This window comes from Saccopteryx leptura, chromosome 9, assembly GCF_036850995.1.
Source record: "Saccopteryx leptura isolate mSacLep1 chromosome 9, mSacLep1_pri_phased_curated, whole genome shotgun sequence".
Classification (NCBI taxonomy): domain Eukaryota; kingdom Metazoa; phylum Chordata; class Mammalia; order Chiroptera; family Emballonuridae; genus Saccopteryx; species Saccopteryx leptura.
The window spans coordinates 40,467,737-40,487,746 of record NC_089511.1 but is presented as its reverse complement, the minus strand read 5'-3'; the positions used below and the strand labels follow the sequence as shown (position 1 = coordinate 40,487,746).

General features: G+C 43.3%; 1 protein-coding gene across 1 annotated transcript; it reads left to right on the top strand.

Moving 5' to 3' along the window:
• The first annotated feature begins 1,535 nt into the window (after positions 1-1,535).
• Positions 1,536-18,599, top strand: MAP1LC3B (microtubule associated protein 1 light chain 3 beta). The gene is made up of 4 exons (XM_066349365.1): positions 1,536-1,698; positions 10,642-10,697; positions 15,638-15,744; positions 16,824-18,599. The coding sequence occupies exons 1-4, from the start codon at positions 1,659-1,661 to the stop codon at positions 16,996-16,998; spliced, it is 378 nt and encodes a 125-aa protein (XP_066205462.1). The 5' UTR covers positions 1,536-1,658; the 3' UTR covers positions 16,999-18,599.
• Positions 18,600-20,010: the final 1,411 nt, after the last annotated feature.

The window sequence follows — 20,010 nt, the reverse complement described above, 5'->3', positions numbered from 1 at the left end:
GCTTCTCATCTCTCTCCGTTCCTGTCTGTCTGTCCCTGTCTGTTCCTCTCTCTGACTCTCTCTCTGTCTCTGTGAAGAAAAAAAAAACACTTTGAGAAATGTATCTTAGAATGTTTTGTATGTTTAATAATGTATGTTAGCACAATCCAATTACTTTATCAAACAGGCCTATAAGAAAGGCTTTTACAAACTCAGAAGGGGGACAAGCCTGGAAATAATGGTATCTTTCAAAGTACTAGATATATCTTTTAAAGAGTTTATTTATTGATTTGAGAGGGAAGTAAGAGAGAAAGGAGGGTGAGGGGATGGGAGGGGGACAGGAAGTATCAGTTTCTCACATCTGTCTTGACCAGGATAACCCAGGGCTTGGACCCAGTGACCCCAGCACGGCATTACAGGTGGGTGTTCTATCCACTGCGCCATCACAGGTCAGCCAAAGTATTAGATATTCAAAAGCAAAAAGAGCCGAAGATTCAAGTGACGTTCATATAGCTGTATGCTGATCAGACACTGAGATGGGCAATAACTGAACTGATAACTGAACGTCATACAGCGATCTAGATTCTACAAGCCAGTTTCATTTACTCTTCAGAAAACATTTGGGAGTTCTTAAATACTATTGCCCTTTGCAAAAGAATGTGAGACTCAGGAAAATGACTTTGTCAAGGTTGTTTAGCTAGTTACTGGTTGAAAGACTGAGGAATATGAATATGAGTAAGATTCAGTGTTTGAGAGACTGGAAAATCCTACTTAAATGAAACCAGCACACTGGTGATGTTGGGCAAGCCCACTACAGTCTCCTGCAGGTATCTGTAAATCATAAACGCTCAAGGGGCCATCCAGAAGTGACCTAATGGCCGTAGCATTGTGTCAAGAGGAATTAACCCAATATAAAGATCTTAAGACAAAACAGTTATCCTTAGACTTTCTCCAAAGTTAAATTCTAGGAAAGAAGACCTGAAATAACTCAGTTGCAGTTCTTCTCCTAGTTTGGACAACATGTGATTCTTTTTTTCTTTTTTCCCCAGTGCTGATTCTTTTTTCTTTTTTGCCCAATGGAAATTCTTAGAATTCGCACGCACGCACGCGCACACACACACCTTTTGTTGGTCTGAAAGCCAACAAAAACAAAATCTTACACCTGAGGAATAACCAGCAGCTCCTAGATAGAAGATACTCGTAAGACAAAAGTACTCTTTTCAAGTAGAATCATTAAAGAGCCACCAACACCAACATGGAGCGCTGAAAACACTAGTGCTGTCTTAGACCAGCTGGCCACGCAGGACAGCACGACATGTTGGAGATACCGGGGGTCGCACCCACGCGTCTCCGTGGAGAGGCAAGGCCGGCGTCCCGGTTCCCAGGTTCGTGCTTCCTCCCACGTGTCCCGAGGAAGCATCCTCCCCCCATGCTGTCACCGCTGGGACTCGCCGCGCCCACGCGCCTGTGCACTCCGCGCTGCCCCGCTTCCGCCACGCCCGGCATGGCGGCGGCTGAGTCCGCCCTTGGCCCCGCCTCCTGAGGCGGTGCGCTGGTCACTTGACGCGGCTGCGGGCTGAGGAGACACTGGGGAAGTCGCTGTCGCCACTGTCGTGTCCGCTGCCACCTAAAGCTGCCGAGACCCTCTGCCTCGCCGTCCCCGACCAGCCTCCCACGCCATGCCGTCGGAGAAGACCTTCAAGCAGCGCCGCACCTTCGGTGGGTGCCGCGGGCTGGGCCGGGGCTCCCGAGGGCGACTGGGCCCTAGAGGACTAGGGCCGAGCCGGCGGGCCGGGCTGGGGCGAGGGAGGGGGCAGGGGCTGACGGACGGGCGGGGAGGGCTGAGGGGCCCAGGCGGCGGGCTAGGCCCGGGCGGGCCGCGGTTGACGAGGGTCGGGGAGAGCTGAGGGGCCGGGCCGGGGGAGGGCCGAGGGGCCGAGGCGGCGGGCCGGGCTGGGGACCCGCGCACTGACGGAGGGCCAGGCCCGGGAGGGCCGAGGGGCCGAGGCGGCGGGACGGGCTGGGGACCCGTGCACTGACGGAGGGCCAGGCCCGGGAGGCCCGGGAGGGCCGGGGGGCCGAGGCGGCGGGCCGGGCTGGGGACCCGTGCACTGACCGAGGGGCTGAGGGGCCGAGCTGGCGGGCCGGGCTGGGGACTCGGGCACTGACGGAGGGCCAGGCCCGGGAGGGCCGAGGGGCCGAGGCGGCGGGCCGGGCTGGGGACCCGGGTCTGAGGGGCCGAGCTGGCGGGCCGGGCTGGGGACCCGGGCACTGACGGAGGGCCAGGCCCGGGAGGGTCGAGGGGCCGAGGCGGCGGGCCGGGCTGGGGACCCGCGCACTGACGGAGGGCCAGGCCCGGGAGGGCCGAGGGGCCGAGGCGGCGGGCCGGGCTGGGGACCCGTGCACTGACCGAGGGGCTGAGGGGCCGAGCTGGCGGGCCGGGCTGGGGACTCGGGCACTGACGGAGGGCCAGGCCCGGGAGGGCCGAGGGGTTGAGGGGCTGAGGGGCCGAGTTGGCGGGCCGGGCTGGGGACCCGGGCACTGACGGAGGGCCAGGCCCGGGAGGCCCGGGAGGGTCGAGGGGCCGAGGCGGCGGGCCGGGCTGGGGACCCGGGTCTGAGGGGCCGAGACGGCGGGGACCAGGCACAGGGCCGGGTTGAAGCCGCAGGGGCCGCGAGGCTGAGGTCTGGGTGGCCGAGGGCTGAGAAACTGAGGGGCCGAGCCTGAGGGCTGAGGGCTCCGGCCTTGAGGGGCTGCGGAACTGAGGACCGAGTCGGGCGACTGACGGCCTAGGGTTTCCGGGGAGGACCCGCGAGGAGGGCTGAGGGGGTGGGAGGGGAGGCGAGAGCCAGGCCTGGGGCGTCCCCACCTGGGCCCGCGAGGGCGCGCTTGCGCCGAGGTGCTGAATCACCTTTGGCCCCTTGTCAGCCCTCCAGTCTGGGGTTGGGGGGAGGGGTGACTGTCCCTCCAAAAAGCACAAATCCATGTGAGAAGTATCGGACACGTGGGGAGGCTGTCCTGCGCTCTGACAGGTCCTTTGAAGTGGTGGCTCTGGGATGCAAGTGAATCATCTCCAGTAAAGTTGTTCAGATCGCATGTGAGCACTTAAAACCTCAGTGCCTTAATTGAGAGAATGAGTGGACACTAGTGAACCCCTGAATCTGCTCCGTTTATGCATCCCTGCACCAGCCGATGTAGACCAAACATGCTGGGACATCTTGATCCCATTTGTGGTAGGGGACCTAGGGTGGGTGGCTTATCCTCTCAGCTTGCGAGTACATTTTTACTTATACACCAGTAATAAATCAAGTTAGTTCTCTCACACTTCAGACTAGAAACCCAAGTTAGGTATACTGGCATTTGGTTGAAATTGAAAATAACATCACAATATTTACTCTGTCACAAAAATGATGAGAAGTGATTAGTGCTCCTCTTAAGCAAGAAAATTCTGCAATAACAAGGTGGCCTCCCTGGGTGTCTGTAGGACTTGTTTTTATAGCAGTCAGGTGGAGAGGGAAGTAGGAGGTTCTTCCAGTGCACGGAGAATTTCCTGTGGGAATGTTCTTTAAGCAGTGATACTTTTGTCTAGCTTCTTAAAGTCCAAAAAGAGGTGAGCGTTCATTTGAGGTTGAATATGGCTTTCTAGGTAGCATTATTGGTAAGTATTTGATTTCTTGTGCCTGGAAGTTTCAGGAAATGAAATTCATTTTGAGGCAGTTTGTTGGTTAACAAGACTTTGACATGCTTTTTTTATTAGAAATTTTCTCTTCAGTGGCCTTAGTGAACTCTTAATATTATTTAGCATTTATGAAAGCAACATTTCAAACATTTGCTGTATCTGGCTTCCATCCTCCTGACTCTGGCATTTGAAAGTTAACTGGGGACATCTGTATGGGAAAGATGCCCATTTTCCATAACAGAAACTATACTTTCCTTTGCTTAAAGTATTTTTAGATTATTCTGGAGAAACATGTTCTAATGAATTAGAAGGGTTTCACTTTGTACCTGTGGCCCTGGGAGTAAACAAGCAGGAATACTCTATTTTCTTTTTTTTCCATTAGTTTACCTTACGTATGGGGTGGGCAAAAGTAGGTTTACTGTGCCGTTGTAACCTTCTTTTGAGTTACTAAAGCTATTGTTTTCATACGAACAACTCTAAACCTTCTTTTGCCTATCCCATATATTGTACCTGTGGGCTTTCCCTTAGTTCACCTTTCCTCCCCACATCAAATATCCTTTAATGACTACTACCTTTTTTTTTTGCTCCTGATTATCGTAATAGCATTGACAGTTGACAGTTTTTAGAGATTTGTAGCACAGTAAATGAGGAGAATCAATTTTTTGGCAAGAACTTTTTTATGGAATTTAAGACCAGCCCCAGTTAGCTTGAGCAGTTCTTTCTCTTTCCAAGTGAGTGAGTTTAGGTTAATTTAAAATTGAATGTAGTTCTGTTGATATCTTACACAATAATTGAGAGGGTTGAAATGGATCTTAGGGCCCACTCCAAATAACCCTTCTTTTTGTAGCTAAAGAAAGTGGGTGGGGCCCAAAGTAGTGAAGATCATGGTCCGCCTTGTGGCAGAGTCTCGACTTGTACTTTTAACCTTCTGAGATGAACTCTTCCATCCTCCTGTAGGTAGCCATTATTTCCAATACATGCAGTGAATCAACACTTTGAGTCAAGATGCATAGTGTATCCTTGCAAATATTTTGAAAAATATAATGAACTTCAAAAGTTGTGTTTGAGTAAACAAATTTGGATTCGGTCTTCTCTTTTAATTTATTGATTTTAGAGAGGGAGAGGAAAAGAGAGAGAAAGAAACATCGATTTATCATTCCACTTATTTATGCATTCATTGGTTGATTCTTGTATGTGCCCTGACCAGGAATCAAACCCGCAACCTTGGCATATCAGGACAATATCCTAACCAACTGCTCTTTTCAGCCAGGGCTGGATTCTGTCTTCTCAAATGTTGTAATAATATCACTCCATTTTCTTCTCGGTTTGACCAGTTCATTTAGTATCAGAACTGTTTCCCAGACACTGTTCTGCTGAGATTCAATGGTAAACTTAAGTCTTAAGCTTCTCCATTAAAAATGAAAGGGTTTGCATGTCTCAGGGGAAGTTTATGTGTTGGTCTAGAATAAATAACTTCAGCTACTGTAATAGGTAGACTGGAGAGTGAGATTTATGCCAAAACCTACATAGCATTCCATGAACTTAGCAAGCCGTGGTACTCATTGATGGATTGCATATTATGTTTATGATTTATAGATAGATTGAGAAAAAATGTATTACATATCACTCAGTGAAATAAAAATTAATGTATTTAAGTGAAGTTTTACTTTAAATGCTCTGGGGAATCTCAAAGCAACTTTGCAAATGATATATTGGTAAAATAAGGTACCTTAGACTCCTATTCTCTATTTTTATCTATTTGTAAGGCTTATAAGGATTCTTAGAGACAGGAGGGAAAGGAATCTGGGGAAATACACTGCTCACAAAAATTAAGGAATATTTTATTGCTTCATATTCATTTTAAAATATCCCTTAATTCTGCTCCCAAAAATTAGGGGGTATTTTATCGCTTTATATTCATTTTGAAATATCGCCTAAATTTTGTGAGCAGTATATATCTTGATATGCATTTGGTACAGTATTTCTATTTTACAGCTTTCATTTGTTTATTAACCATCTTTTATGTACAGGCCTGAGACCTGTACATAGAGATGACTAAAGTTGGGTCTCTGACCCAGGGTCAGTCTGTTGAAAAAGACATGCTAAACAGATCATTACAACACTGAGAAAATAATTGAGTAAAAGAATTGCTCTTTTGCCTGACCAGGTGGTGGAGCAGTGAATAGAGCGTTGGCCTGGGATGCTGCGGATCCAGGTTTGAAACCCCAAGGTCACCGGTTTGAGCGTGGGCTCATCTGGCTTGAGCACAGGCTCACCAGCTTGAGCACGGTATCACTGGCTTTAGTGTGGGATCATAGACATGATCCCTAGTTGCTGGCTTGAGCCCAAAGGCTGTTGGCTTGAAGCCTAAGGTCACTGTCTTGAGCAGAGGGTTACTGGCTCAGCTGGAGCCCCCCAGTCGAGGCACGTATGAGAAGCAATGAACAACTATGATTATTCCTTAGTGCTGCATCTTTGAATTTTTTTTTAAGACTTTATTTATTGATTTTAGGGGTGAGGGTGGAGGAGCAGGAAGCATCAACTCACAGTACTTGCTTCTCATATGTGCCTTGACCAGGCAAGCGCTGGGATTTGAACCGGTGACCTCAGCATTCCAGCTAGAGGCTTGATCCACTGCACCACCACAGGTCAGATGCTGTTTCTATGAGTTGATCCTTCTCATCTTCTCTCCCTTCCTGTCTGTCCCTGAACCTGTCTGTCCCTCTCGCTAAAAAAGTTAAAAAGGTTTGCTTTTTTTATGTACCTTTGATCTGTGTTGTTGGTGTGCTCCTGTCAAATGTACTACTGGTCTGTGAAGATAAATGGCTAATCTAAAAGGGTGAGGTATCAGCGTAAACCACATTTACTCAACTGCGTCAGGCTCACCTGGCCAAGACACTAAGGACATTCCTATGCTACTCTTTTCATTTAAAGAAGTCACTTGTCTTTAATAAAAATAATCATTTTTGTCTTCCTTTTAGGGCCCTATTTTTTTTATTGATTTTAATTTATTGTGTTTACATAGATTCTAGTGTTGCCCTGAATGCATCCCCTCCCCCGTATTAGGGCCCTCTTTTGAGGATAAATCAAGATAAAACTTCTGGCAGTAGTTTCTGACATTGAAGCCTCACATTTAGAGTCTATTTGGTTTTTTCCTTCTTCATTTACTAAAATAAACCTGTTTCCTTGTGTTAAAAAAACAAAAAACTCTCTCCCCCATTGGCCTAAATGTTTCCACTTACTTTTTAGATTTATTAGGATAAGCTTTTAAATAGGAAACATATTCCAGGGTCTATTAAAAAATTATCATCCATTTGCTAGAATGAATTAATTAAATTCTGATTTCCCCTAGCTTCTGGAATAACCTACCCTGACAGAATGCAGGTTTTTGTTGTGAAGAGGGCTGATAGCCAAGTCTAGGTGGTAGAGCACCTTTGCTAGGGTAGGAGAGTCATAAGGACAGGTCTTAGAGCAAAGAAGAGGAATCACACCCTCAGAAATAGAGAAGGGTTCTAAGGATGATGTAAAGGAAAAAAACTTCATCTTGTATCTCTCCTCTACTCCCAGTATCTTACTAAACTCTACTTCACTTCTGACATATGACATGTGTGTTTTTCATACATCAAGCAGTTCATCTGGGTATCTTACAATTTAACTCAATTTTAACACAGTCTACCCAGTGATGGCCTCAGATCCAATAAGTTAAGGACTCAGTCCAACAGAACTGCCTCTCTCCTGCTAACACTTCAACCACTAATTAAAAGTACGGGTTGTTACTTGTGCTTCTGACTTGACTGGTTATAAATCAGGTTCCCATAACCCCCTCAAGTTGATTAAAATTGCCAGAGTGTGGCGCTGGATAGTTGGCTCAGTGGATACAGCATTGGTGTGGCATATGGACCTCCTGGGTTTGATTCCCAGCCAGGACACACAAAAGAAGCAGCCATCTGTTTCTCTCTTCCTTCCTCTCCCCCTTTTCTCCTTCTTTCCTTCCTGCAACCAGTGGCTCAATTGGTATGAGTGTTGGCCCCAGGCGCTGAGGATAGCTTGGTTAGATGGAGTGGCAGCCTCAGGCATTAAAAATAGCTTGGATTCAAGCATTGGCCCCAGACAGGGGTTGCTGGGTAGATCCCCATTAGGGTGCATGTTGGAGTCTGTCCTTCTATCTCCCCTCCACTAACTCAAAAAAAAAATTGACCTGATCAGGCGGTGGCACAGTGGATAGAGCTTCAGACTGGGATGCAGAGGACCCAGGTTCGAAACCCCGAGATTGTTGACTTGAGGGCAGGCTCATCCGGCTTGAGTATGGGCTTACCAGTTTGAGTGCAGGGTCACTGGCTTGAAGCCCAAGGTCTCTGGCTTGAGCAAGGGATCATTGTAAACTGTAAAGGGATCACTGCTCTGCTGTAAACCCCTCACCCCACCAAGGCACGTGAGAAAGCAATCAGTGAACAACTAAGGAGCTGCAACGAAGCATTGATGCTTCTCATCTCCCTTTCTGTCTGTCCCTATCTGCCCCTCTCTCTGTCTCTGTCACACACAAAAAAATTTTCAGGCCCTGGCTGGTTGGCTCAGCGGTAGAGCGTCGGCCTGGCGTGCAGGAGTCCCGGGTTCGATTCCCGGCCAGGCACACAGGAGAAGCACCCATCTGCTTCTCCACCCCTCCCCCTCTCCTTCCTCTCTGTCTCTCTCTTCCCCTCCTGCAGCCGAGGCTCCATTGGAGCAAAGATGGCCCAGGCGCTGAGGATGGCTCTGTGGCCTCTCCCTCAGGCGCTAGAATGGCTCTGGATGCAACAGAGCGACGCCCCAGAGGGGCAGAACATCGCCCCCTGGTGGGCATGCCGGGTGGATCCCGGTCGGGCGCATGCAGGAGTCTGTCTGACTGCCTCCCGTTTCCAGCTTCGGAAAAATGAAAAAAAAAAAAAAAATTTCAGAGTGGCTCACAGAACTTAGGAAAACCATTTACTTATTAGGTTGCTGGGTTATTACAAGGGATATTAAAGGATACAAATGACAAGCTTGTAAAGAGATATATAGAGTAAGGTCCAGAAGACTCCCTGGCCCCATGTTTGGTGTAGGGCACCTGAAAACTTTCCAAATCCTTCTTTTTGGATGTTTATGGAAGCTTCATTACATAGGCATGACTGATTAAAGCACTGGCCATTGGTGTGATTTAAACTATAGTCACCCTCACCTCACCTCCCATGTGATTAAGGAGTGAAGCAGGAAGTTTCAACCCTCTAATTACTGTTGGTCCCCTGGCAACCAGCCCCATGCTTAAAGGCTTTTCCCAAAATCGCCTCATTAACATGAGCTCAGTTATGGTTGAAAGGGGTTTATTATGAATAAGGAGAAACATCTTTAAAATCATTCATCGCTTAGGAAATTCCAAGCATTTTCAGAGCTCTGTGTCAGGACCAAATATTTATTTCTTGTTATAAATACAATATCAAAGATGAAAACCACTAGAATAAGTTTACTATTGACAATAGCTAAATTTATGTTTATCTTCATGTATGGAAAAAGAATATACACTGATAGGAATCCGTGCATTTGCAGTCTTCTTTGTCTATAGTAAATATGTTTTTGTTTTTGTTTTTATCTTAGGGGCCAATTTAGAAATGTTAGATGGGAAAGTAGAAATAGAACTTACATCTCCATATTTGAATATGGAAATTATTTCAATAGTTTCTATGAAAAATACTAAAATGTACTTATTAGTTTGTTTGTTTTAAACCAAACTGGCAATGATGTTAGAATAGATTCATATTTACAATATATAGGTCATAGCATCTTTTTTCTGGAGACATGAGTATAAGCGTGTTCTCAGAAAGTTCATGACATTGATAATTTACTTGCAAATACCATGAGAATGAATCCTACCATAGTAAACCAAGGTGCTTTTGTTTATTTTTGTTTTTTATTTTTTTTAACATGAGAAAGAGAGAGAGAGACAGGAAGACGGAGAGACGAGAAGCATCAACTCATAGTTGCAGCACTTTAGTTGTTCACTGATTGCTTCTTTTTTTTTTTTAAGACTTTATTCAATTTTTAGAGAGGAGGGAGAGAGAGAGAGAAGGGGGGAGGAGCAGGAAGCATCAACTCCCATATGGCTTGACCAGGCAAGCCCAGCATTTTGAACTGGCAACCTCAGTGTTCCAGGTCAATGCTTTAGCCCATTGCGCCACCACAGGTCAGGCCACTGATTGCTTCTTATATGTGCCTTGATGGGATGGGCATGAGGGGCTGCAGCCTAGCCAGTGACCCCTAACTCAAGCCAGCGACCTTGAGCTCAAACCAGTGACCATGTAATCATGTCAGTGATCTCATGCTCAAGCCAGAGACCCCATGCTCAAGCCAGCGACCTCAGGGTTTTGAAACTATACACTGCACCACTACCAGTCAGGCTGATTTTGTTAATTTTTGTTAGAAGGTTTTAATTAATGCCATCTTACTTATCTGTTCATGTATTGCTTTTTATATAATATCCCCCTCCAATTATATTGTCACTTTTTTGAGAATTGGATTTAGCTTGCTTTTTTCCTATATTCCACAGAGAGCCTAATACAATTACTGAATCTATAAATAATTGATTGTATTAAGGGGGAGAATAGAGACATATTCTCAGAAAAGTATTTAACAGTAGGCTTTGTGCTTTAAACTTTTACTTTGGGCACTGTGTGAAACTATTTAAAACTCAAATAGGGCATTCTTTTTTTCCCCTGGCCTTAGGTCTGTCACCTGATAAAGTCATGTAATTGCATGCTGGTTTTCATGTAATTGCCCTTGGCCTTACATACCAACCTTGCCAGATATGAAGTGTTAGTGCTTGTTTTCTCTCAGGTCTAGGAAAGATGCGGCTACTGCTTTGCTGTGCCACAGCTGGGAAGAGGTGAGTTCAGATACGGAAGTCACAAAAATGCAGGAAGGAAGCTGCATTGAGGCCCAGTGTCTCACATTGCCTGTGTCTCCTTTTGTTGCAGAACAAAGAGTAGAAGATGTCCGACTTATCCGAGAGCAGCATCCAACCAAAATCCCGGTAGGTGGTTTCAGGTTCCTACATATGTGTCAGTGATTAATAACATATGAAGGAGAGAGCACCACCTGAGCATGACTTTAGTGCACTACCTCTGTGTCAACTACCTGCTGGGGTTTCTACAGGAATCCTAAATCTGAGACAGCTTAATCTCATCTTGAATCTAATCACATTCTATTTCCTCCTAAATCTGAGTTTGCTGTCTCAATGTTGCACACTTCACAGATTTTTGGGACAAGAATGAAGAGGTTAAGACTGTTAATGTTTTATCAGTGGAAGGAGATATCCACCTTCTTCTAAAGAAAGCAAAAACTACTGCTGTGAGAAAATGAGTAGTTCTCAGTCTTTAAGCGTGATTGCACGTTCTAGGCTGACTTTTGATGCCCCAGAGAAGTGTCTTCTTAAATTTGGCTTCTTTGCAGGAGATGGAAGAATGACACCGCTCTTTCTTGTCATGTGTAGGGGCCTCAAACACTTATTGCTGTTCCCAAGCAACAGTGTTCTCTGCCCTGAAGCCTTTGGTAGTTGACCTTAAATGGGTTTCTGCTGAAGCACTAACTAGGTCTAGAGAGAAACTGTTAGAAGGAACTTTTGCTTTTGGGTAGAGGCTGAGTTCAGGCCCTATGTTCAAGGTTACCAAGTAATCTTGGTTGAGTTACTAAAATTCTGAGAGAAGCTGCCATATCTTCATCTATAAAATGGGGGAAAAATCCCAACCCACATAGTTGTTGGAAAGATTTGCAAAATGCTGGGAACAACCCCCTACAAGTTCTACAGACCACTTATAAGGAAACTCCATTGCTGAATTCTATAGAAGCTTTTACATTTGGCTTTCTGAGTGGTCATCTCATACCAAAGTAAGGGGAAAAAAGATGGGGTTGGGACATGTTCTGTTTTCCTTGGACTGGTTGGAAATTTCACAGTATGTCCTCATACCTGGGTCAATGTATGGCTTGGAGGTGAACCTTCAAGGAAGTTTCCTTAATTTTAAGGTTTTTCCTCACTTTTTATTTATTTAATGAGAGGAGGGGAGATAGAGAGACAGACTCCCACTGGGATCCAACTGGTCACCCCCACTTGGGGCTGATGCTCAAATCAACCAAGCTCTCCTCAGTGCCTGAAGCTGACACTTGGACCAACTGAGCTCACCTCAGTGCCCGAAGCTGAGGCTGATGCTTGAATCAATCAAGCTGCTAGATGCAAGAGGGGAAGAGGGAGGAGGGTGTCGGAGGGGAAGCGAAGCAGATGGTTGCTTCTTGTGTGTGCCCTGACTGGGAATCGAACCTGGAACATCTGCATGCTGGCTGACACACTATCCCCTGAGCCAACTAGCCAGGGCCATCTTCACTTTTGAGTACCTGCTATGTCTATTTGCTCACAGGCATTACCCCTTGGAAAAAAATAGCCAGCCCAACAGTTGGCCAGGATTTGTTCCACAGCCTACTTTTGAAATGTGAATATATGCGTATTATTTATTTTTAATATTTATTGATTGATTTTAGAGTGAGAAAAGGGTAGAGAGAGAGAAACCGATTTGTTGTTCTACAGAGTTATGCATTCATTGGTTGATTCCTGTATATGCCCTGACTGGGAATTTAACCCACAACCTTGGCATATTGGGACACTTTAATCAACAGAGCTACCTAGCCAGAGCTGTGAACATTAAAAGTCATCTTTTCTGCTAGTAGTTTTAGGTTCTTTTTGCAGAATTCACATATTTGTACTTAAATGTATGTGCTTGTGACATGCTGAACAAGTTTAAGAAACACAGTCACTCACATGTTGAGAATAGGGTTAGTGAATGGACAGGCAGATGGACAAGGCGCAGGCAGCACCCTGGCCCCCCGATCTCCATTCCCCAATGGTGACTTTTTCTTCTGTGCTCCTGTCCATAGCCCTACTGTCTAAGTGAAAATTCGAAAAGGCACTTTTCAGATATAATCAAATGCCTTATTCATCTGCTCTCCCAAATTAGAAGAGTTATAGGAAAAATAAAATAACTGAAAATAAACTCATCATTTATAGGTGGTTATATTTTTATGGAGATCACCACTACTTAGTGAGCAGGAGCAGCTAAAACAGATTCTCTCCAGGCAGGCCAGACTCAGCAACTGAAAGCAAAAGATACCCAAGGTCATCTTATCTACCATTTTCCAGGCTGCTCTGTGTTTCTTTAATGGTGGAATTCTAAGGTCTTGAATTTATTTTTTTTTTCGTATTCAGTGAAAGGAGGGGAAGCAAAAAAGACTCCCATATGCACCCTGACCAGGATCCACCTGGCAAGCCCACTAGGGGGCGATGCTCTGCCCATCGGGGCATTGTTTTGTTGCTTAGCAACCAAGCTCTTCTTAGTGCCTGGGGCAGAGGCCATGTAACCATCCTAAGCGCCTGGAGCCAAGTCACTTCAATCTAGCCATGACTGCAGGAGGGGAGGAGAGAGATAGAGAGGGAGAAGTGAGAGGGGAAGGGGTGGATAAGCAGATGGACACTTCTCCTGTGTGCCCTGTCCAGGAATCGAACCTAGGTCATCCACATGCTGGGCCAAAGTTCTACCGCTGAGCCAACGGCCAAATTTTTTTTCTCATTCTTTACTTCTGCTTTTTCCTAGGCCAAGAATCTAAGATATCTTTATTGTTTCTAATTTCTACTACACTTAAACCCACGCAGGTACTGGTACTTCCTTGTGGATATCATGTTTTGAACACACAGCCATAGATAAGTTCTTCACTTTAATAAGAAAGGTGTTGACAGCTTGGCTTGTCCTTAGCACAGAACCTCATGTAGGTCTCATAGAGTGGAACAAAGTACAGATACCTATTCTTTCTTCTTCTAAAGAAACATGTAAAGGTTCTCCATTCATCTCTCTCAACTTCTCATTGTTATGATGGGCAGAGAGTTGCTGTACATGGAGAATAATGTCTACAGTTCTCAGTAGAGAGTTGATAATGAGACTCAGAGGCAGTCACCGGTCTGTGGGCAGAACTTATATATATAGTGTCTTGGAACTAGAATAAGAAACAATTTTTTCAGTCTGACCAGGCGGTGGCACAGTGGATAGACCATTGGCCTGGGACGAAGAGGACCCAGGTTCAAAACCCCAAGGTTGCCAGCTTGAGCATGGAGTCACTGGCTTGACACCTAAGGTCACTGGCTTGAGCAAGGGGATCATTGGCTCAGCTGGAGCCCCCTGGTCAAGGCACACATGAGAAAGCAATCAATGAACAACTAAGGTGCCACAACGAAGAATTGATGCTTCTCATCTCTCTCCCTTCCTCTTTGTCCCTATCTGTCCTTCTCTCTTTGTCTCTTTTTCTCTGTGTGTCTCCCATAAAAGAATTTTAAAAAACTTTTTTTTAAACAAAACTAAAAAAAACCAGTTTTTTCCCTGGCTGGGTAGCTCATTTGGTTAGAGCATCGTCCCAATATGCCAAGGTTGCAGGTTCAATTCCCTAGTCAAGGTACATACAGGAATCAACCAATGAATGCATAAATGAGTGGAGCAGCAAATCAATGTTTGTTTCTCTCTTTTTTCAAATGAATAAATAAAGGTTAAAAAAACCACCTTTTTTCTCTACAGAAAGGAAGTAGGCAAGGAGCTATTGGATTTATTTCCATGAATAATGTGAAACTATTTTTGTTTCCTGCATAGTTCTCAAGATTCTTGACCTTAAAGCTCAAAGAAATAGCAAGAATATTTTATCAAAATGAAAGAAATCTTTGTAAAATATTTTTATTTATTGATTTTAGAGAAAGAGGTAGGAAGAGAGAGAGAGAAACATTGATTTGTTACTCCATTTTTGTATGCATTCACTGGTTGTCTCATATATGTGCTCTGACTGGGGATCGAACACCCAAACTTTGTGTATCAGGACGATGCTCCAACCAACTGAGCAACCCAGCCAGGGCAAAAGAAATCTTCACATAACAAATTTGTCTTTAGAACCAGCTAACCATGGTCACTACTTGTCAAAAAAAATTTTTTTTTGAGAGCGAGGAAGAGGGATGAAAAGCATCAACTCATAGTTGTGGCACTTTAGTTGTTCATTGATTGCTTCTCATATGTGCCTTGACCAGGGGGCTCCAGCCGAGCCAGTGATCCCTTGCTGAAGCCAGGGACCTTTGGGCTCAAGCCAGCGACCCTGGGGTCATGTCAGTGATCTCACGCTCAAGCCAGCCACCTCAGGGTTCAAACCTGGGACCTCAGTATCCCAGGTCAACGCTCTATCCAGCGCGCCAACCAGAGGCAGATTTAATGGCGGGTGCATGCCCAGGGCCCCGACTTCTGACAGGCCCTGCAAAACCTGCAACTTTACACTTTTTTCTAATGACACCAAGTTTGGTTTTATATGTGCAATTTTAACATTAATAGTACATAATATTTTTTATTTATTTAAATATATGGTTAACATGTATTTTTATTTTCCCTGTCTCTTTTCTTTAAGGGACCCAATTTTCTTCTGTGCCGGGGTCTCAACTGACCGTAATCTGCCTCAGGCGCCAGCACTGGTCAGGCCCCACTTGTCAGATATTTACTTAGGGTTATTTTCATGTCACATTGAGAAACATGTCTCCAATATAGAAAACCATTCAGTCTATTACCAAAATTAAGATCTCACACTTTTATTAAGGTTTCTGCCATGTTACAGGAAGTGGTCGGATTAGAATTGATATAGACAGATTCAGATATTTCCACTGTAAGCTGTTACCCAGTCTCTGTTCTTCTAAAGCTTTGGGCCTTTTTCTGACTAGATTTTTTGTTTTATGGTTCTGAATAACAAAGGAATACAAGGGATAGCATATAAGCTCTTCACAGAGAGCTGTGAGGAAACCAACAAATGTGCGGTTTTAAACCCCATTTTGGCATGTGCCAGTTACAACATGGGAAGTATGTTATTTTTATGTTAACAATTATTTTAAAATCACCATTCTGGCTTCATTTCTAGGTGATAATAGAACGATATAAGGGTGAGAAGCAGCTTCCTGTTCTGGATAAAACCAAGTTTCTTGTACCTGATCATGTCAACATGAGTGAACTCATCAAGATAATTAGGTATTTAATCACCTTTTTTGTTTTTTATTTCTGTGGGTAACTTCTCATTCTTGATCACACAGATAAACCTCTAGTTCTGATTTAAATTATGCAAGCTTAATAAAACTGTAGGCTGTTTCATTTCTCAGTTTTTTATATTTCCTACCTGCTGAATCTCATATCCCTTCTGATCCTTTTATAATGTACAGTGTAGATGTCCTTTATTCAGAAAAGTATAAGTTTTGTATAGCAAAATTAGTAAAAGAGAATGTAGACTAGAACAACGGTAATAAATTATATCACCTTAGGTCTTAGTTTGTAAATATATTTTGAACTATTTTTCTCACATTTTAGAAATTAATGGCTCTTTAGATCACAGCATACTAATTTAAAACTGGCCTTAAGAAGATAGTGAGAATAACCTACCAAGGATTATCACCAATATTGATTATGAATATAATCATAGAAAAAGTCATTGTGTTTTGTGAGAAGAATATTATACAACAGAAATATAAGACTATGAAAAATAGAGTAGGGAGACTATCTAGGGACCTTGAGACTCAAGGAAATGACATAGCAGTGAGATCCCTAGATTTTCTTTTTGTTTTCTATATATCTTGGACTAGCACAGAGGAAACCTCTGACTCTAACCTACAAAATAAAAGCCCCAGTCAAAACCTGCTCTTTGTAGCCAAAGGACCAGGCAAAGAGCAGCCTAGCTGGGAAAACTTTTTTGACAATGTCTGCCCTATTCCAGACAAACACCATGGGAAAAGCCATACCCCACTTTCCCTCCCCACCCCAAATTAGTGGAGATGGGACTGTGAACCTAGACTCCCACTCTAGGAGTAATGGTAGTAATGGGGTACTCCTCTCCCTCCTCAGAGTGTCACCAGAGACCCAAGTGGGGAGCCTAGACTTCCATTTAAAAAAAAATAGAAAATGTCTTGTGCTTTGGGAGAAGAAATATTAGAGTCATCTTCAGTAAGGTTTATGCTTCATTTTGCCAGAAGTAGCATATCAGTCAGGGTGGGTGATATTTTTACAGATACTCCCTACTTATTGAAGTATCAATATTTTTTCACGTTTTCTTTCAATAGAAGGCGCTTACAGCTCAACGCTAATCAAGCCTTCTTCCTGTTAGTGAATGGGCACAGCATGGTGAGCGTGTCCACACCAATTTCGGAAGTGTATGAAAGTGAGAAGGATGAAGATGGATTCCTGTATATGGTATATGCCTCTCAGGAGACATTTGGAATGAAATTGTCGGTGTAAGACTAAAAAAATGCATCTGTTCTAGAATTTTTAAACCCTATCAACAGGAAAAAAAGGGATGTTACCAACTAAGATTGATCAGTTCATCTAATCACAGATCATCAAACCAGTAGTGTTCCTGCCTAGGAGTTTTAGAAAATTGTTTTTGTACTTCAAGCAGAAAAACTGAGCTCCAAATGGGCACATTCAGCTTTGGAAACTATTATTTAATCTAGGCTGTCTTGTTTTCACATTTAGTTTAAAAAAATAAAATACTTTGCATTCTAAGTTACCAATAAAATAGATCTTCAAGTTATTTTAATGCTTTTTCCTCAATAGGAACTTGTATTTTAAGCATTCAGACAGTAATTCTTTTCTCTAGATATACAGAACCTGTTGACTTTTTAATGAATGGTTTCTACCCAACTAGAGAAATCTCTAAGAGGATCTTTAAGCATAAGTTTTCAAGCATAGCCCCCCAAAACACATTTGCCATAATAGTTGGCAAAAAGCAGGCTAAATGGGGGTGAACTGCTGTTAAAGATTCCTGATCCTAGTAAGTATACCCCAAGTCAGTGCTCTTGCAGTGAAGTTCTTACTTGGTTTGTTCTCCAGGCAGTAACACACAGAAAAACACCCCTGCTTAGTCAGAACCTTGCATAATTTATTTGGTCTAGTTTCTCAAAAGGCCTAGAGGAAAAAAAGTGACATTTCTTCTGCTTTGGATATTCTCTGATCAAAGAGCTCAATCTAGTGCCTGCTTTGGAAATAAACGAGCACTTGTGGCAGTTTCATTCTTTAGGACAGTGGTAGAAACTACATTACCCTGAAACTAAAAACACTTTTGGCTTCAAGCTGCAGATGGTCCATGTTTTATGTTAAGTGTGTGACTAAAATGTTATTTAAAAAGTTACCATATTTCTAAGAGTATTTCAGTTATCACTATTAGGTCAAATAACCATGAAAATTTCCCCACTGTTAAGTGCATGTCAGTTGTAAAAAGAACAGTAAAAGGAGATATATTCCCTTCACAGATATTATTGTCAGAAGTTAAAACATTTTCCAACTACAACTAGAATAACCAATGCTTCCTACTACCTGCATGGGGTTCATTATTTATTATATTCATGGGAGTATAACAAAAAGATCACACACCACTTTATAAATTACATGTAGCAGGTCATGGATTTTCCTTTCTGTATTTAGATGTGTATGGAATACTTGTATCAGTTAGTGGAAATTATTTACTGTAATGGAAGGATAATGCAATATTACTGCACATGGGTCCTTAATTTCTCACCCCCAATCTCCCATCACCTACTCCTGCCGCTGCATGTGTCTGTCTCCGTGGCTAACTTGTAATATGTATATTTTTACATTATGTACATTCTTAATCAGCCTGTTTTGTTTAGATTGTATGTCATTATAACTGACATTCTTGTAACTACTGTGTGATCAATAAGATTCCTATAAGAAATTTTTTTAAAAACAAAAAGACCATGCTGAAAGGGGTGGGTGGCTTTTATCCCATGTTAGTGGGTGGTCACTCTATATTTATAGGATCTTGAAAACAACTACATTTTTAATGAACTATGGTGAATAAAGGCACAACTAAAAACTGTTATCGAAGCTCAATTTAATGGATCCATTTGAGACATGCAATCCTGCATACTTTCTGTACTAGCCAAAGCCAAACAATTAATGTCCTTCCTAACAAGAAGCACCCAGGCTGTCTTTTCTGTGTGGGAAAACCCACCTTTGAGGGTCTCTGCCTTGTCATGGGCACTTTCTTCCCCTTGATCAAGGTTCTGCCATCTGGTCTCATCCTTACAAAACTAAATTCTCCTGAGAACTTATAAATATGCCACGAAGTATGAGAAGGATGGATGTGGACCTAGGTGTTTTGTGGGAATAAATACTTGAAAACTTACTGCTCTGAATGAACACCCAAGTAAAACAAACACAAGGGTACAGTGTGTGAGATGTATGGTCAGGAAGGCATTACATGGCTTATAATACCTCAGTTGACTGTGGGGAGCTGCATCAGGTGAAGATATAGTACAAACACCTGGCAAGTAGTGGCCAGCATTACTCATTTGGAAAACTGGACCTGGACCCAAACCCAACTGAAATTGAAGTAGGCACCGTAATGTTTGTGGAAGAGTACAGGGGTGAGCTGAGGAAATGCTCTGCTTCCCCAAGTTCATCACATGTACATGTCACCCATCTCCAGAGGCCTGACCCAGAGGCCCTGGAAATAACCAACCAGAGCAAGATGTTCCATGTCAGGGCTACCAGCAGGTTCCAGGAAGGGCTAGCTGTGTCTCCTGATGTTATTTACCCAACAGTAGCCTTGACCATGCCTGAAGACACCAGAGATCTTGGGGACCTCTACGGAGAAAGGCACCAGGATTCTCCCTGCAGTGCTTGGCACTGCCAAAAAATGCTAACCCTAGGCATACTCAGACTGCTACCCTCCCAAATCCAGTGGACAGTGCTTTAGATGGAAAGATGCTTAGGTCTATTAATACCAACCTTGATTATTATGAAACCTAGAGTTGTATGTAACATTTTTAACCTCCAGTCTAGAATTCACACTTCTGTCCATACCATGGACATTTTTTTTAAAACCTGGAGAAACTTGATAGAAAACATTTAAGATCAAGTATCCCTTTTGTGAAGCTAAAAGTTAAGAATTGTGATTTATCTGAAAAGATGTATGTTTCATATTTTGAGACAAAGACCTAATAAAATGAAACGGGATTTTTTTTTCAATTTTTATTTTCAGTACATTAAATTTACTCATAAAAACATTCTAAAAATGTACAATTTTTCCTTTTTAACAAAGTATAATAAAACATAAAAACCCCAAAAAACAGAATACTTGACATTTACAATTCAAAATCAAATTAGCAGAATATTAAATATTTACAAAACTATATTTTTAAAAAATATTTATAAAGTTACATGCAAATTTTGAATTGACATAAAAGAATGGCTCAAAAATGGGAGACTTTTCCTTCATTCCTAAAA

Coding starts and splice junctions, on each gene's coding strand:
- MAP1LC3B (XM_066349365.1), top strand. CDS start 1,659: ATGCCGTCGGAGAAGACCTTCAAGCAGCGCCGCACCTTCG. Junction 1,699..10,641: donor CAAGCAGCGCCGCACCTTCG/GTGGGTGCCGCG, acceptor CTTTTGTTGCAG/AACAAAGAGTAGAAGATGTC. Junction 10,698..15,637: donor AGCATCCAACCAAAATCCCG/GTAGGTGGTTTC, acceptor CTTCATTTCTAG/GTGATAATAGAACGATATAA.